This window comes from Mytilus galloprovincialis, chromosome 13 (assembly GCF_965363235.1).
Source record: "Mytilus galloprovincialis chromosome 13, xbMytGall1.hap1.1, whole genome shotgun sequence".
NCBI classification, from domain to species: Eukaryota; Metazoa; Mollusca; class Bivalvia; order Mytilida; family Mytilidae; genus Mytilus; species Mytilus galloprovincialis.
In genome coordinates this window covers 12519318-12539372 of record NC_134850.1, presented here as the reverse complement: position 1 = coordinate 12539372, position 20055 = coordinate 12519318, and the positions used below count along the sequence as shown (strand labels likewise).

At 31.9% G+C, this 20055-nt stretch overlaps 1 protein-coding gene across 1 annotated transcript; it reads right to left on the bottom strand.

The window, feature by feature from the left end:
* Positions 1 to 4740: 4740 nt before the first annotated feature.
* On the bottom strand, positions 4741 to 19363 carry LOC143057762 (uncharacterized). Its single transcript, XM_076231151.1, has 8 exons — positions 19253 to 19363; positions 18156 to 18263; positions 17081 to 17165; positions 12305 to 12352; positions 11469 to 11603; positions 10347 to 10496; positions 9189 to 9255; positions 4741 to 7619 (listed from the first exon to the last, which is right to left on the bottom strand). The coding sequence occupies exons 3-8, from the start codon at positions 17126 to 17128 to the stop codon at positions 7096 to 7098; spliced, it is 972 nt and encodes a 323-aa protein (XP_076087266.1). The 5' UTR covers positions 17129 to 17165; positions 18156 to 18263; positions 19253 to 19363; the 3' UTR covers positions 4741 to 7095.
* Positions 19364 to 20055: the final 692 nt, after the last annotated feature.

Genomic DNA, 20055 nt, shown 5'->3' with positions numbered 1-20055 from the left:
TAGTTTTCGCCTTTGACAGTCACACTCCTAATCTTGAGTAGTATCTTTAAGAACATCAAAACCATTAATACGTAGCAAAACTATTCAAGTTATACACCATTTGTCGAATAATAATATTTTATTATTTATCAGTATTAAATTACAAGTATTGTTTAGTACATATGAAAGAATGAAGCAATACAACTATAGAAGATTTAAGTTTAATCAATCTAGCGTACATTGCTGTTTTTCATCTAACAATAACGTAATGTAACCGTAGCCTTAGTAATTATTGTTACATAAATTTACATCACACATTTTGGCTTATTGTAACTTTGGCTGTGTTGCGTCGCCACCACAGGCGTGTATCTCCAGTCAGGGATTGACCACTTATGGGACGACGACATACCAACGGGTGTATATATATTGAATATATACTTCTAAAAGGGGTTCAATCTGTTGCTATAACTCCAACTGTTTAGGCTTCACAGAGACATAAAACTGATAAAAGTTCACACCCTGTTTATTTCAGTAGTAAGGCACAACATGAATTTATGCAGTTTGACAATAGTAAATAATTACACTATAAACTTGTATGACATTATTTAAACAGAACAAGTCCCAAGAGGATACATAAAACTTATAAAGGTATGAGATTTATCAATCTCATAGGTAATCTCATAGGTTACTTGCTATATTTCCGATGAGGTGCATAAACACCTGAGGTTCAATTGCACCTAAGGTTTAGGTTACGGTATATAAAGGAGGTGCGGTTGCACCAAGGTTCAATTAAGGTATATAAATGAGGTGCGATTGACCAAGGTTCAGTTACAAAGTTCCTGTGCACCCGAGGTTCAAGTGACAGTATAAAAACGAGGTGCTGTTGCACCAAGGTTTACAATTTAGTAATAAATGGTCATCTCTTATCAAGGTGCATTGCCTCAGCAATGTATATACATTTTGCCTTATACGGTGCAGAGACACCGAAAATAGATGTGCCAAATCCAAACTTGGAAGCACCGCTAAATTTGAATACCGCTATAAACGGATTAAATGCAGTAAAAGAATCAGTTGATTGGTAAAATCATCTAAATATAAAATGTAATTTATATTCATAACTTTTCTCTAACGGATCAATAATTCACGGAACTATTAAATAAATACTAATGCACCCGGTGCAATTTACAGTTTGACTCCCGGTGCCAACAAAGTAAAAGAATGGTTTCTTTTAAAAGAAACACTCAAATAAAGATCATACCTAAAAAGGCATAATTATAAACTATCCACGCAAACGTACCATCGCTACATCTAAAGAAATATTCTGCTGCGACATATTAAAGAAATAAACAAGTTAAACTTTATGCGACTAAAATTAACGTGTCTGAAGAAAGTGAACTGAGAAGAATGACGTCACGAGTACGCTGACGTCGCTTTATATATAGAATAATATTAACCAATCAAATAATTCGGTTTGCGATCTCCGGGCAAACGTGCTGATTTGCGCAAAGATGGTGGTTCTATGTATCCTCCGGGCACTTATGCACAATATTACAAATAATTCAGACTTCACAAAAGATCCACACCTAACTAGATGGATAAATAAATGTATTACAAAGTTAGTAATGCAGGATAAAAGTCGTGACATAATATAATGTAAGTGAAATTCCCAATGGAAGTGGTTCGTGTCCCGACAAAAATGGACATTCTGAACTGCAAGTTAAAAGTGAAAGTAGACTAAAACTACAGTATGAGAGCTAATACATATATAAATAAGTATTTAAACAATATAGAAGTACACAATTCTATGATTTCTACAACATCAAGTCATAATTATTACATAACGAGCGTAAACTACTAATTTTGGAGTCCCTTCAACATGCATAAACGACATGTAAACAATCAATTTCCGGTGACATTCCAGAAATGTACTTTAACACCATATGTAAACAAACGGATAACTTACAATGGAACCAGATGGAATTTAACAGGGGTGTGAATAACGAAATATCTTAACAAAAATAAATAATAACAATATAACATTTGAGACCATTTTAACTTATTTATGGATCATAAAAAGGACAAAAGAAGGAACCAATTTCTGGCAGGCACAACAGCTGTTACCTTAATGTTCAAAATAATGATAACCATTTAATATTGAAATAAAAACTACAACTCCAAATTGGCTCAATATTAAAAAAAAAATAATGTATATGTTGAAAAGTTTAGATCTTCTTTTCAGTATTGATTTTTTCATTCTTCCATGTCTGGTACTTCATGATTAAAATCTTTTCATCAACTAACACATTTTCATGGGGATATTTAACACACAGAATAGGCTAACATAGGTGGTTAAGGTTGGTATGGATATGAGAGAAATGGAGGAAGGGTGAGGGTAAATAATGAGAGTTAGTATGTATGGATATATATGTTCTATAGGGAGAAAAAGGAAAATTGAGTAGATGAGGGTAATATTGAGAGTTGTATGTAAAGTAGTTGGGGACAGAATGTTAATTTCTTTATAAGGGCTTGATGTACTGGTCTAATGGAAGTGCAGTTTTCTTTTTTCTCTTGTGTAGTTCTTATTTTCTTAAAAAATCTGGAGTAAACATTTTAACTTCTTAAAGTACTGCTGTCAAAAATTAACAAGTTAACAGCCTTTCTTGTTACTGATTATGTGCTGCTTATAAATTAACAGTGTAGCAATTCTCAGTGATTAGATAGGGTTGCAGCTTTTCATCAATTTTAGCAGCATTATCTTACAGTTATAGATGCAGTGATCAACACACTTAACACCTGATTAATGTTTCTTTCATTCTGAGAAAATTTGCTTTCCAGTCTTTTATAAATTTCTTGGTCTAATGTTTCTTCTGTATATTTGCTGTTAAGTTTGTACTTCATTCTCATCATATGTGGTTCTTATCAGTCTTAGAAGGCAGTAATAGTGTGTAGGGTGTATGTATCTAACATTTCATGGTTAATTTCAAACAGTCAAATCAAGTCTGTAAGCATATATGCTTTATTATACCAATTACAAGCAATATACAAAATGGGTCACTTAGACATTCTACATTGGCATACATCATTTTACATCCAAGCCTCTTTTAAACTTTTCAAAAACAGCCATGGTACTCCTGTCAGTGTTTGAAACAAAGCAAAGTGGAACTAGCTTACAGTGACCTTTTAACACCTACATCTTGAAATAAGTACCTACTAATTTGTACTACTAGTACATAGTAATAACACTGTCTGTCATCTTGACTCTTGTGTAACCTCGGATCAAGAATATCGTGGCCTGTTATGTTTTGTGCACAGTATACCTTTAAAATGAAGGTACATTATCATTAGACAATAATCAACATTTGATAGTTATTTCAAAGCTATGTGGAGGTAATCTGACCAGCATTTGTATGACATAAATGTGTTATTTTTCATGCAAAGACTTGCAAGGCAAAAAGAAGAACCATATTGCATTAGATACCATAATCGTTTATTGGGAAAGACAGTACTTTGATATTTTCATAGCTTTCTTTTGGTTTTACTCTATTGTTGAGTTACTGTCGCATTGTATTTACCCAAACGGTGACATATTCTTGGATCCTTTTGAAAACCTTCAAGGAAACCAACTAAAACTGGACTACTGAGTACATTTGTACTCTAATAAAAAAAAAATATTTCACTTCTTACCACAGGAAACTTGGATGCAATGCTTTTATTTTAATTATTGTGGTAGGGTTTTCAGTAGTTATTTTATAAACATAACATATCAGTAATAGCATTGGATACTTGATTACATGTATGGGAAGTTAAGTCGCCATCTGTGTTGCGGGTTCACAGATACTATACCTTCCAAGCTGTATGAAATGTATGTCTTGATATTGTTTCAGTTTCGTTTAAAACACATCCCAAGTTATATTTTTTTTACCATAAACAAAATTGGTCCAAAGTATAATGACAATAATAAGAATAAGTGTGCAGTTAAATACTTCAAAAAAGTGAAACCATTGAACTATAGTTTTCGCCTTTGACAGTCACACTCCTAATCTTGAGTAGTATCTTTAAGAACATCAAAACCATTAATACGTAGCAAAACTATTCAAGTTGTACACCATTTGTTGAATAATAATATTTTATTATTTATCAGTATTAAATTACAAGTATTGTTTAGTACATATGAAAGAATGAAGCAATACAACTATAGAAGATTTAAGTTTAATCATTTGATACCAAAAATACATATATATACTCTACATATTTAGATAGCTACATTCATGTGTAGTCACTATTTTGTGTTAAATGTGTACTACTTCCTTGGTATGTGCTTTTTAGTAGGGCTCGAGTTAGTGGTGTTACACCTGTTTGCAATGTCTACTATATTTGGTGTATGGAAAGATTTTTTATCAAATACTATATATGCAAAAGGTCAACTTTATTTGGTGTATGGAAATTGTTAGGGTGTACATGTCAGTCATGCAGGTTTTTTTTTACCTTGACCTCATTCCTCAGTGCTAAGTTTTTTGTGCTTTTGGTCTCATTCTTATTTTAAGCTAGAAGCGGTCAACTACATTTGTTGTATGGAGGAATGTTAAGGTTACATCTCTGCCAGGCATGGTTCATCAGACCTTGACATCATTGTCATGGGTTGATTGGTAAATAATTGTTTTATTGGTCAAGTCTTATTCTTAATAAATATAAGCAATAGGTCATCTATGTTTAGTGTATTGAATGATTGTAAAAGGTACATTTATTTCCTGCTTGACCTCATTTTCTTGGATCAAGTTGAATTTATGCGATTCTGTCAATTCTGAAATTATTGCGTGCTTTTCTAATTGCGATTTTGTTATTTTAGACTTCAATGCGATGGTTTTTTTTACGATTTGGAGAAAAATCCTGGTTAATTCATATAAAATATTTCAAAATGCGTGTTTAAATTCTTCATGTTCTTGTGTCATTTTCTCATTTTCTGCAATAATAAAAACCTAACAAAAATTTCTTAATTTACGTTAGTCGTAGTATAAAAGCTTAATATTTAGGACTATCAACACAATTCCAATGATAAGTAAAGAAGGCGAGACATTTCAGCGTGTGCACTCTATCTGGTATAATTAAAATGTATAATACTGTAAGCTATCCCGAAAGTTTCATGTCCTATATATACTGGGCAGTTTACACGAGAACACTCATAAAATGCATTATCTGCTTCCCTGGGCATGCCATATATGTGTAAAACTATGTCAGTCATGGTGTTTAATATATAGTTACTCTGTTTGGTTAGTGTATGTGTACTAAATGGCTTTCCTGGTATTTTTTTGTTGCTCAACTTACTGTACTACAATTGTTACTAATGGCTTTCAATACTTTTTAATTTTGAACGAGCGTTCTCTTGTTCAGTTACCAGTGTAAACACCTCTTATTTGTTTTATGTATTCAAGATTAATAAAAATAGAATTTCATTTCAATGTTAAAAGTTTTATTTGCTGAACTGTTTGAATATATTTGATATAATAAATACTGACAATTCTAATACTTGCATACAGTACAAAATATCATAGTGCATAAGAAATATACAGTTTAAATTCTCATTTGTGGTGTCCAATGTGTTGGGAGATAGCTCTCACTGTACAGAAAGACTGCTACTAATATTCCATTATTTATCCTTATGCTGACCTTAAGCTTATTTTACTGCTTTGTTTATAATTTTATGGATAGTGAACGTCGGGCTATCTGCCATAAATGAATGCTAGCAAGTCAGGTGACACATTAATCCAATAGTTACTTTTCATTTCTGGAAAGCCCAAATTACACACAATTACGAAATTGAGAAACATATAATTGAAATCATCTTGAGTTGTCCTATGATTGTCATTCACATAAAAATTAAAATTGAACAATAGCGCTCATAAAATCAATAAAAAATAACTTGAAATATGCAATCATACGTCGGACACCACTGTTTGCAAGTACATAGAAAAAACCTACATAAAACATAGATCATCACAACCATTTAAATATTTACAAACATTGTTTGTCCAGCAGAATATAACCATTAAATATGTTAAAAATATTTGGTATAAAAAAGCAATAATAGATGAGTTTTCCAGGGGACGATTGATATTAAAGATAAAAAATACACCCATTCTCTGCCGTGAGACATATGTCATGCCTGTACAACAAATGTAAAAAATTTAAACTTTTTTTTACTTCAAGTGCTTTACATATTAAAAAATAAATTTACTGGATAATTATCATCATTTCAAACCTTGGTACCAATTTATGTATTAGTTGATGCTTTCCCCTTATACTTGGTAAAAACTTAAATTTGACTGATAATAATTGAAAAGTGGATTACTGCCATATTTGTAAAAATCAGTATAAAATATTTGTCAAACTATGAAAACTAATAAATTATGTATTTAATAAAAATACCCTGCACAATTTAATTCTGATTTCTTTCTATATACATTCCCCAACCTTACAGTACTGTTTATAACTAATATCTTTTTCACAATACAATAATGCATGAACATACAAATTTTTACAATGAAATCAAACATTAATTTAATTTTCCATTTTACACTGAATCAAAAACCTTAGAGGATGAATCACTCAGATAAATATCAAATTCTTGAGATAAGTCTTCATTTGAAAAGTACAGTCTACTTATTTGTAAGGTTGCTGCACAGGTGTTTGCTATTGGTCTTCTTTGCAGTCCTTCTGTTGAATTAAAGGAAACCTCCAACTGGGGAATACATAGGGTATCAGCTGAGGTCCAGAATCTCAAAAGTGCATTAATCTGCGATCTATTCAATTGCATTTATAATATATAATGTTCAAAATAATTTTTGGCACGTTCCTCGAGTAGGTTTAGTGTTGGTTCTTCCGAATGGTTGTAATGTATTTTGTTAATGATCTTATCTGCAGTTGGATGGTATTGCTCTAATAAATTCACAACTACTGTTTCTGATGCACCCTGCCAGAGTAATGGATAGCAGTCCATACCTTTTTTTATGCAAGAAATTGGATAAAGGGGAGCAGCAATCAGTGTTGTTCTTGCAATGTCTGTTATGACCATTTTAAAGTTGGCTGTTGTTGGCAGCTCCCGCACACTATGAGATGACACTAGGTTAAAAGTTTCTCTTGCATATAAACAAAGTTATTAGCTGACATCAAATGTTTTATCAAGTTTTTTTCTGCTTCATTCACATGTTGCATGAAGGATGTTAATAAAAGTGCATCAGAAACACAACCTGTACCTGCCAAGATATAGACAACAGGGGATAAAGTTGTAGGAATATAGTTGCATAAGATAAAGGCATGGCTGATGATCTTCCCAATTACCTCATAAGTCCCATTAAATAAATGACGATGATCCATTGTTGGAATTTTGTGGCAGTGTCCAAAAAAGAATTTGACAATCATGGCATAAAAGAAGCACGAGAACATCTCCCTTGTAACACCTTGCACATTTAAGGCAGCCTCCTCTCCTTCAAAAACAACCTCCAGGCGGTGATGGACTGTGTCTGGATGTAATCTATATTGGTCCATTAGATCTTCAACTATGTTTTCTCTCTTTACGGTAATTTTCTTTGAAGGAAGTAGAGCAGACTGCACTCTTTTTCTTCTCTCCTCTAAGACAGCAATATCTGAAAGGTAAAAAAATATTATTTAAGATGGAATGGTTTTATTAATTTTTTAAACTTATAAATCATCCAGACACAACAAAAGATCTTTCGCTTTGCTCCATTTCTTTTTACAGATTAAAATTTCTCATTGACAATCATATCACATCTACCGTACTTTCTTATCTTTGAAAGTAAATGTTAATGTAAATTTCACACAAAATAAGTTCTTTTTTCAGAATGACAACACAGTTGTAAGTAGAATTCTTTTATTCTCATTAAGTTTGAACCATATATCAATTTTTATTTCATATCGATTAAGAATAAGATTCTCTTATTGGATAAAAAGGGACAACATTCATTATTCTTCAGTAATAAATTCTATTGGTAATTAACAGAACAAAACAGACCAAAAAAACAAATTTTTACATGATAAAATGCATTAAAATGAATGGCAGTATTACTACCACTAGTCTTCAATCTTTGCCATAGAAATCACACAACTACTCAAGTTTGCTTTCGGACATTTTGAATTTATGAGAATTTTTAAAAACATGGTTCCTCAATGAAATAAACATAATAGTTTTTGAAGAACTGGTCATTATCGTGATACACAGACTGCCCATAGGACGGTGGTATTGACTGTGACAGTGGCAGTGATAATGACTTCGCCATCGGCTCAGTTATTATCACTATCTTAGTCAATACCATTGTCCTGTGGGCAGTCCATATATCACAATAATGACCAGTTTTTCCAGATCTATTATGTAAATAACAGTTTTTTATATGTGTTAAAGAATTTATCTGAGAGCAGTGGTGTAGTAGTTAACGCATAGGCTCTCCCTCCACACCATTTACAGTATGGTCTAAAGGAAACGATGATAGTCCATTGGAAAGTGACAATAATGGCTGACCCGTGTTAGAGAGAGCCATATCTCTTGCACGTTAAAGACACCCTTGTAGATTTCGAATACGAGTAGGCTAATGCCACTACAAGGCAGAACTAATGCACCCTCAAAGTGGAAAGTGATTAATATAAGTTGCAAAACTTGTTTCCCCAATCCACTATAAATAAATTATTTAAACTAAGCTAACAGTGGCGGATCCAAAACTTTTTCTAAGGGGGGGAAGGGGCTCCAGTCATGCTTCAATGATTCCCTATATAATCAACCAAATTTTTCCCAAGAAAGGGGGGCCCAAGCCCCGCATTGGATCTGCCAAGGAACACAAAACTTCCTGTTTGATTCTTTTATGGTTTATGAAACAATGATAGGGGACAATAATTAACAGGCCAATGTTAAAGAGAGAGAACAATATCTCATGTACATAAATGAAAACTTTGTAGATTCAAAAGAAGAGCAGGGTAATGCCGCTACAAGGCAGCACTCACACCCACAAAGTGGAAAGAGATTAATATAATTAAAAGATGCAATAACTTGTTTCCCAATCCACCCTTAACACATATGTTTAAACTTAAATAAACACTTTGAATTGGAGTAGCTTTGTCCTTTTCTACAAAAGGCAAGATTTTTTGAAATTGGAAAAAAAACACACTAGTAGAAGAATTTCTTAAAAATATAAATAAAATCTCACCAGAAATGTGCAAAGTTTTCACTGGCTCAGCTTCTAGTACCTCATCTAAGTCACTTTCATCTGATTCCTGAAAGAAAGCAATTAAAAAGTTACAACCAGGAAAAAATATTATTTCAGTTTCATGATATAGTGGTCTATTGATTTATTTTGGTCTAATGCTTCTTTTTTGCACTTTAACATCCACCAACAGGAAGTGACTTCATTATAAACTTACAAATTTAAAATGTATATAATATAGATTGCTTTATCAAAATATGAAATCATTCCTACAAGACAGGTTTGACAAATACATTTGTGTATGTACAGTGAATAAAATTTGATGATAGTTAGTCTCTTAGGCCATGCATTCAAAAATAAGCGTTAATTTCTCAACATTGCAATGATAAAACTCAGTTTTGTATAACCTGAAGAGTTGTTGTCCAAACAATCAAAATTAAGGTTTCTGAAAGTATAGTTACTAAAATATGTTTTTTTCTGTTTTTGGTCTGTTGTATAAAAATACTTCTGCCCAAATGTGGTAAAATTCAAGGACTTTTAGAGCCAATTCATACAGTATGGTAGGGTTTTTCTCATTGTTGAAGGCCATACAGTTGCATAGAATTGCTTACATTCACTTCAATTGAAATTTGGTGGATAGCTGGTTTAAAGGCAATCATACCACATCTCCCTATTTTTATATGTCAATTTCTTGGTTAACTATTGTAAATTATCGCACCGCTGGTAAATTGTCAAGTTTTGATTGGTTTAAAGCAGTCACTTGATGACCCCTTCTGGATTCATAGCAGGTTTATGACATCACGTCTACTGTTAATGGTGACATCATCTATTAATGTTGCGGTGTAGTTTTGTAGAACGAGTCCAGTGTGCAATAAATTCTTTATAAGGTTAACTACTGACCCCCTACGGATCATAGAGGGTGAATAAAAAACAATGAGGATTCAGCCTCTGGCTTCATCCCTACGCAATTTACTAACACTTTATGGATCCGTAGGGGGTCAATAGCGAATCATATAACTTATAATAGTTTCCCTCATTTTTCTTTTAGAGACACAATTTTTTAACATGAAAATTTTGGGGAAGTTCCAGGAAAGAGTGAATGTAAATATTGTCAGATCACAGTTGCCCGACTTAAGTCTTCATAAGTAACATATCAAATACCTCTAAAACTGCTTCTTCTACATTCATACGACAACTACCAGTGATGCCAAAACTAGCAAGTGGTTGTTGTTGTCTTCCTAGCACCTGACCACAATAAATCAATTTTGCTGACACCATCTCTGTTGTTGCTTCAACATAAAGATGTAGAGTCTGAAAAAAAAAAAATACCTGAGTATAATTTGGAATCCTAAATATTAAAAAATTAATTTTATGCCAAAAATTCTAGTTAAAGACCAACTGAATGAAGAAAACACTTTTTATATGTGTTTAGGGGAGCTGAATTCTTAACATCTAGAAAATAAATGGGGAGTGTGTTCATGGGAGGCAGAAGATGCCCAGGCTTGCATAATATAGGAACACAACTCAAGAACTGTAAAAGGGACTTTAACAAATTAGTAATTGATAGTAATAAGCATTGTTTATAAGTTTCATAACATTGAGTAGGGGCAAACTTATGTAAGAGAACAGAAACGAAAAATTCACAAATTATTCCATTTGTAAAAGGGGGGCATAACTCTAAAGCTGTAAAAAGACAAGGGTAACACTTAAATACTCTTTGATATGGCAGGTGTATAAAAATCGATAATTAGCAAAGAGGAAATAGCATGTCTAAAGATGCCACTGCAACTGTCGGTCGTTTGTAAAAGGATTCATCCTGTGCTAGCATTAAGATAAGTTAGTTCAATAATCTTCCTTGACATTTTTTACCATTTATATATATGTAATCATGTAACAAATCCAAACGCTTATCATGATTCTTATTGTATATATTTTGGGGATTAAATATAAAGAATATTTATTTAGATTTTGTTTTCATTATTGTCATAGAAGATGTATTTAATAGTATAAAATAATTTTGCATTCTAAGTACACCTTTACTAAAACCAGACATCTGCACTCGATTTTTTCCTCAATGATGATCATTTTTTTATGGAAATTACTACACAGTAGTGTTATGTTTATTACCTATGTTTGCCTAAATTTCAACATTTTGTTTTTGTAATTCTCTCACTAGCAATCAAGACCACCCAACCTATTTACTTTTTTTAGACATGGCCACACATAGGCAAAAATTTAATAAATATTTATAAAAGGCTACAATAATATATTTGGAAATAGTACCTCCGATTTTGTCTGCTTTGAAACTGTTTTTCTGATTTCTTTCTGATCTGGGAGAACTAACACAATAGTAACAAGGTCATCAACTGTTGACTGTTGTCTCAACTGTGAAATTTCCTCTATAACCTCAAGATGAATCTACAAATAATATTATTTACATTTAAATCACTTTCATGAAAATGAAATATTATTTTGGATCCAAATTCAGTTCAACAAGCTTTGATGCTGTTGTCTAAGTGAGTGACAGAACGTGAAATAGAACATTATTTTTTATAAAACACTGACAATGACATCTAGAATTGGACTAAAACTACCATTTTTCTATAAATTTTACCAAATCATCTTAATTAAAATCTTAATGTAAGCATAGAATTGATAAAGTGTTGGGTCTAAGAAATTTGATATTAATGTCAGATATGCATTCAGCTTCACTACACGAAAAGGCAGATTTACAACAATTTGGGCAGTCATGTAAATGTTTGATAAATGAAACTACTTTTCTGCCAGATATATATTTGTGAACCTACTAATGTATATGTAAATGTATTATTTCTTTGACATTATTAAGAACGTCTTAAAAGATATGCTAAAGATAATAATTTTATTTCCATAGCTTACAAAGATTTTCGAAAAGGGAATGACAAGATTTCCATGATCAAAGTGACATTCTTGTCCCAAAACATACTAGTATATGGTTATCTAACGGTACATTTTAGCAAATAACCTCCTGCCAATACTTGTAAAGCTTTTCAGAAAGGAAAAGAAACAATTACATTGAAATATTTTGACTACATAACCAGTTATTAAACATTTGGTATTTAAGAAATGGAGGAACATACCATCTCCAGTCTTCCTTCCTTGTATCCCTCAGACGCTGTCTTTCTGTCCTTTGTAAAATTCTGCGTACTCTTGCTTGTTGTCTGGAGTCCTATAGAGAAAATACAAAAAAATTATGAAAATATTCTGGACATGCAATAAATACATAGGGTTGTCATCATCTTCCAATGAATGGTAATTTTAAAGTATAAGAGCTAACCAGATGCTCCGCAGGGCGTAGCTTTATACGACCGCAGAGGTTGAACCCTGAACGGTTGGGGCAAGTATGGACACAACATTCAAGCTGGATTCAGCTCTAAATTTGGATTGTGATTAAATAGTTGACACAGCATAGGTTTCTGACACAGAATGAATGTGTTCTAATGAACTTAAAATTTTTGTTTTCTCTTAGAGCAATTCACTATGCTGTTGAATATTAATCCTCTCAAAAAAATGTTTGAAGAAATTTTCTTTTTTATTTATGAAATTTTAAATGAGAAAAATTGATCCCAATTTTTTTAATCACATCCCCCTTTCCCTTATTCCAAAACTAATCTCAATTAAAATTTCTAATGCAGTTTGCAACAATAACTACTCATTTAAATACATCATAAAATATTAAGATGTAAAAAAACTGCTTGTTATCACTGAATGGTAAAGATTATTTTAATTTATCAGTTGGTAGTAAAAAGTGAATATACATTGTATATTGTATATAACAAAGATTTAAGTTGATTCTGGACAAAGAAAGATAACTCCAATTAAAAAAAAATCTTGCTATTGCACAATATTTTGCAATTAGATATTTCTTGCTTACTATTCTGGACAAAGAAAGATAACTCTAATTAAAAAAAAAATTGCTATTTCACAATATTGTGCAATTAGATATTTCTTGCCATTGCGCAATACTGTGCAATTGAAAAGACTTGCTATTGCACAATACTTAATATAATAATTTTAGATCCTGATTTGGACCAACTTGAAAACTGGGCCCATAATAAAAAATCTAAGTACATTTTTGGATTCAGCATATCAAAGAACCCCAAGATTTCAATTTTTGTTGAAATCAGACTAAGTTTAATTTTGGACCCTTTGGACTTTAGTGTAGACCAATTTGAAAACAGGACCAACCAGGTGCTCCGCAGGGCGCAGCTTTATACGACCGCAGAGGTCGAACCCTGAACAGTTGGGGCAAGTATGGACAAAACATTCAAGCGTGATACAGCTCTGAATTTGGATTGTGATCAAATTTTTGACATTACATGGTTTTTTTTTACACAAAACAAATGTCAAGATTTTACAAATCAATTAAAGATTTCTTCTTCAAACTTTTTAAATCTAAAATTAAATAGTTGATCATGACACAGCATAGGTTTCTGACACAGAACGAATGTGGTCTAATGAACTTAAAAGTTTTTTTTTGCCTTTGAGCAATTCACTATGCTGTTGAATATTAATCCTCTCAAAAAAATGTTTGAAGAAATTTTCTTTTTATTTATGAAATCTGAAATGAGAAAAATTTAACCCCCCCCCTTTTTTTTTCACATCCCCGTTTCCCTTTTTCCGAAACTGATATCAATTCAAATTTCTAATGGAGTTTGCAACAATAACTACTCTTTTAAATACATCATAAAATATTAAAATGTAAAATAAAGTGCTTGTTATCACTGAATGGTAAAGATTGGTTGGTAGTAAAAGTGAATATACATTGTTTATTGTATAAAACAATAAAAAAAACTTCATCAGCAACATTTTATATTGGCAAATTTCCAATGAAGTTATTTACATAAAGTTATTGGCAAATAAAAATAGAAAATGACATCATAGTCATGTCTGGCAAATGTCCAACATACATTATCTAAAAACATTTTAGATAAGATAAGGAAAAAAAGCTTCATCAGCAACATTTTATATTGGCAAATTTCCAATGAAGTCATTTACATAAAAGTTATTGGCAAATAAAAATAGAAAATGACATCATAGTCATGTCTGGCAAATTTCCAACATATATTATCAACTACTATTCTATACAAAGAAAGATAACTCCAATTGAAAATTAATTGCTATTGCACAATATTGTGCAATTAGATATTTCTTGCTATTGTGCAATACTGTGCAATTGAAAATTTCTTGCTATTGCACAATATTTCATATGGAATCCTGATTTGGACCAACTTGAAAACTGGGCCCATAATCAAAAATCAAAGTACATATTTAGATAAAGCATATCAAATAAGCCCAAGAATTTAATTTTTGTTAAAATCAAACTTAGTTTAATTTTGGACCCTTTGGACCTTAATGTAGACCAATTTGAAAACTGGACCAAAAATTAAGAATCTACATACACAGTTAGATTTTGCATATCAAAGAACCCATTTATTCAATTTTTGATGAAATCAAACAAAGTTTAATTTTAGACCCCCATTTGGACCAACTTGAAAACTAGGCCAATAATTAAAAATCTAAGTACATTTTAAAATTCAGCATATCAAAGAACCCCAAGGATTCAATTTTTGTTAAAATCAAACTAAGTTTAATTTTAAACCCTTTGGACCTTAATGTAGACCAATTTGAAAACGGGACCAAAAGTTAAGAATCTACATACATAGTTAGATTCGGCATATCAAAGAACCCCAATTATTCAATTTTTGATGAAATCACACAAAGTTCAATTTTGGACCCTTTGGGCCCCTTATTCCTAAACTGTTAGGACCAAAACTCCCAAAATCAATACCAACCTTCCTTTTGTGGTCATAAACATTGTGTTTAAATTTCATTGATTTCTATTTACTTAAACTAAAGTTATTGTGCGAAAACCTAGAATAATGCTTATTTGGGCCCTTTTTTGGCCCCTAATTCCTAAACTGTTGGAACCAAAACTCCCAAAATCAATCCCAACCTTTCTTTTGTGGTCATAAACCTTGTGTCAAAATTTCATAGATTTCTATTAACTTAAACTAAAGTTATAGTGCGAAAACCAAGAAAATGCTTATTTGGGCCCTTTTTGGCCCCTAATTCCTAAAATGTTGGGACCAAAACTCCCAAAATCAATACCAACCTTCCTTTTGTGGTCATAAACCTTGTGTTAAAATTTCATAGATTTCCATTCACTTTTACTAAAGTTAGAGTGCGAAAACTAAAAGTATTCGGACGCCGGACGACGACGACGACGACGCCGACGCCGACGCCAACGTGATAGCAATATACGACGAAAAATTTTTCAAATTTTGCGGTCGTATAAAAATGAAGAATCTACATACACAGTTAGATTTGGTATATCAAAGAACCCCATTTATTCAATTTTTGATGAAATCAAACAAAGTTTAATTTTGGACCCCGATTTGGACCAACTTGAAAACTGGGCCAATAATCAAGAATCTAAGTACATTTTTAGATTCAGCATATCTAAGAACCTAACTGATTCATTTTTTGTCAAAATCAAACTAAGTTTAATTTTGGACCCTTTGGACCTTAATGTAGACCAATTTGAAAACGGGACCAAAAGTTAAGAATCTACATACACAGTCATGACAGTTAGATTCGGCATATCAAAGAACCCCAATTATTCAATTTTGATGAAATCAAACAAAGTTTAATTTGACCCTTTGGGCCCCTTATTCTGTTGGGACCAAAACTCCCAAAATCAATACCAACCTTCCTTTTATGGTCATAAACCTTGTGTTTAAATTTCATAGATTTCTATTTACTTATACTAACGTTATGGTGCGAAAACCAAGAAAAATGCTTATTTGGGTCCCTTTTTGGCCCCTAATTCCTAAACTGTTGGGACCTTAACTCCCAAAATCAATACCAACCTTCCTTTTGTAGTCATTAACATTGTGTTTAAATTTCATTGATTTCTATTTACTTAAACTAAAGTTATTGTGCGAAAACCAAGAATAATGCTTATTTGGGCCCTTTTTTGGCCCCTAATTCCTAAACTGTTGAAACCTAAACTCCCAAAATCAATCCCAACCGTTCTTTTGTGGTCATAAACCTTGTGTCAAAATTTCATAGATTTCTATTTACTTAAACTAAAGTTATAGTGCGAAAACCAAGAAAATGCTTATTTGGGCCCTTTTTGGCCCCTAATTCCTAAAATGTTGGGACCAAAACTCCCAAAATCAATACCAACCTTCCTTTTGTGGTCATAAACCTTGTGTTAAAATTTCATAGATTTCCATTCACTTTTACTAAAGTTAGAGTGCGAAAACTAAAAGTATTCGGACGCCGGACGACAAAGACGCCAACGTGATAGCAATATACGACGAAAATTTTTTCAAATTTTGCGGTCGTATAAAAATCAATTAGAACTTTAAAATTGTGAAAAATTAGTAAAAAAGGTCAATAAAGTTCATTTTGTATCATGTTCCTATTTCATGGTTTTTATACATATTTCTGAGTTCAATTTTAGAGATATCATATAAATTTGTTATCATTCAATAATATGCATAACATAACTTAACAATACTGCATACAATGTTGTGCTAAGCAAAATCTAAGCCAAGATAACTGGTGACCTAACAGACCAATAGACCAGGAGTTTGTAATTTAAGTGTGAGTAACTGACATTCGTTTAACAACAGTCACTCCACAAAAAAGATTTACCGGTACCAAACATGGCAACTACATGAACTACTAAAGCTCCTAAAATTCTTTAAAAGCATCAAAGTCACAAACTACTCTTAAAAGATACCCATATCCTTTTAACTATCCTTAATGATAAATTACTGATGTGATGGCAGATATGGTTTTAAAAATCAGATTTTTTACATACATTTGCAATAAAGATAACTTACCTTTTCTCTGTCAATAGCAAGGGAAGCGGCAAAATCTATATCCTGCATGCTCCGTGATAAGTCTTGACCGGGGATTTGCTGAGATCTGAAAATGAGTTTCTCATATGTATAAGGAATGTAATACTTTTAATTAAGTTTTATTGAACTTAAAGGAATATGCCAAATTCAAATCAACACAAATCTTTAATGTCAAATAAATCATATTACCCTATTTAGCAGTGTATAGTACTATTTTGGGTATGATGCAAACCCCTTTTTCACCCCAACAATAAGTTACAAAAGAAAGTTGATAAGCAAAGGTAATGAAATCACTTTACACAGTAAAGCAAAGCTCATTTTTTTACATAAATAAGGCCGTTAGTTTTCTCGTTTGAATTGTTTTACATTGTCTTATGGGGGCCTTTTATAGCTGACTATGCGGTATGGGCTTCGCCCATTGTTGAAGGCCGTACGGTGACCTTTCAACATAGATTTGATATTCAGAATATATATGCCTACTTTATATAATAAAAGCATATCATGGACTCTGTATTATTCAAAGTAATATATAAAAATAAAACTTATCAAAGCTTATAATTATCTGAAACAGCAGAAAAAATTTCAAATTGCTGTTTTAAAGCAAATTGAGAATGTGTCCAAATAAAGGCACATATGAGGCCTTTATTATTTGCATATTAGGGTCATAACTCAATAACAGTTATAGAGAAACCAATCAAATTTAAATTTGGTCTGTGTTTTGTGGTAATTAGCATTCTTCATATCATTTGAATAATGCAACTAACATTTAGAAATAGGAAACGATGAATTCATCAATTTTGTCTTAACAAATGGGCATAACTCATGAACAAGAAAAGACATTACCAAAAGTTGAACCTAATCTATGTTTTCTGGAAATAAGAATTTTGCATAAAATTCTGAATATTTGGTTGAGGCTAACTAAAGTAAAGGAACAGAAACAATTTTTGGATGAACAGGTGTACAGACAGAAGGACATGGGTAAACCTTAACAACCAGTTCCTGTGGGAGAGGGTGGGAGGGAATTGCATCTAAACATATTGTAAACAAAAATAATTACCAATGGTGTGCCTAATGAAATCCATTCATCTGGTAACACTGATAGAGCTGAATTTGAGGGAGTAGAAGTCAAACTTTGTGGAGCTCTTGATCTATTCTGTACTGTGTTCTGCAGAAAACAGTTTTGATAAAAACCATGTCCATAACACTTGAATAATACAAAATCAATATATTTCCTATGTCATATCAAATAAGCACTGTTATAAAATTTTTCTTGGAAAATAGATAATTGTTAAATTACATTTTTCATTTATTTCTGATATTAACAACTCCAGAAAACCAATACATTCAAACATGTTGAGTTAAGTGATACTAAATGGATAGACAACTTTCATGTTCATCCGTCACTGGGAAAAACTTGTCAATTATGCACGCCTATATGACATCATATACCAGAAAGAGGGGGTCGCCAGTATCCCTGCACTATTACCATTCATCAAGCAACTTAGTAATCGTCATTGTGCAGGATAAAATCGAAATAAAGCTTGTTTTGTAATTAAGTACTTAATCACAACCCCTTAATGACAGCAGTGCTGATTGTCAATTATGAGAATTTATTTTGACAATAAATTTGTGCAATATAGCAATTTTTTTTTCAATTATTTTTCTTACAACATTGGAACAGAAGTGACAATGCCCCTAAACACACAAATGATGTTCACTAAAACCAGAGTTTTTGAAGGAAATGCATCGAACTTGAAAGTTGACATTTGTAATATGATGTAATGTGCTAAATTGAAATAAGACCCATTTTATTTTTCAAGCCAGTCTTTTACATGACATATATATAAAAAAGTTCAAAAATAAAAACAGAGGTGTTGTGCACAGGGCCTTGTCAGGCCAATAAAACCATTTGTGTTAATTATAAGATCAACTTGTTTTCACATATTCAAACTACTAAAAATGTCTTTTTTTCTGTCACATCCCAAACGCATTAACAATGTGAAGTTGAAAATTTTCCATTTCAGGAAAAAGAAAAATCAAATGTCCAATAAAATGTTTGACATATATAGTCTTTAAATATTGCACTTTCTGCTCAAAGGGGACTGTTAACCTCTGTTTTCATACATTATATATACAGTTAAATTTGCTAATTACCAAATTGATTCCAGATTGTATCTGGTTAGCAGTTGTCACTGTGGCTGCTGGTGTTGTTGCAGATGTTTGTGTGGAGGCAGGTGGCGTACTTGGGTTTGGGATGTTTCTCTGTAAAATAAAATTTCAAATCATATAAAACATCCATAATATACAATAAGGTAATCATTAATTTTTCAAACTTTTCTTTGCTGCCTTGTGAAGACCATTTTTATTGCACATTACAAATAATTTTGAAATCATTTATCCAGATGAATTTAGATTACAGCAAATCTTGATCTTAACAAGACGTTAAAGAAAAGTTGTAGAGCTATTTTCCCAAGGCTAGTAGTTTAAAGGTTTGTATAAATGCTTGCTCAAGCATCATAATCAAAACTGACAAGGATCACCTTTTTTTGCGATTTTAAATAAAAAAAAATGATTTAAAATAATTTTACTTTTTCACACATGACAAATCTAATATTTTAAATAATGTGTGAAGTAGTCTTGCATATTTTTAGACTCTGATGACTAATGTTAGAGGGTGGTAAAAGGGGGCCCTAAACATGAAAAATGCGGGACAAGCACAGGAAATTAAGAGTACCTGAACAAGTAAAACTTGTCTTTTGTTTATGTAATTTATACATGTTTCTAGCTTTATATATAGGTTAGACCTTTGGTTTTCCGGTTGAATGGGTTTACACTAGTAATTTTTGGGGCCCTTTATAGCTTGTTGTTCAAACTCTGTGTTGAAGGCTGTACCATGACCAATAATGGTTAACTTTTTTAAATTGTTATTTGGATAGAGAGTTGTCTCTTTGGCACTC

Bases quoted from the DNA above. Each gene is read 5' to 3' on its own strand.
- LOC143057762 (XM_076231151.1), bottom strand. From the start codon at position 17,128: ATGCAGGATATAGATTTTGCCGCTTCCCTTGCTATTGACAGAGAAAAG. The intron at 11,604-12,304 runs GTATGTTCCTCC...TATTATTTGTAG, and splicing joins AGGAAGGAAGACTGGAGATG to ATTCATCTTGAGGTTATAGA. The intron at 10,497-11,468 runs GTACTATTTCCA...TTTTTTTTTCAG, and splicing joins CAAAGCAGACAAAATCGGAG to ACTCTACATCTTTATGTTGA.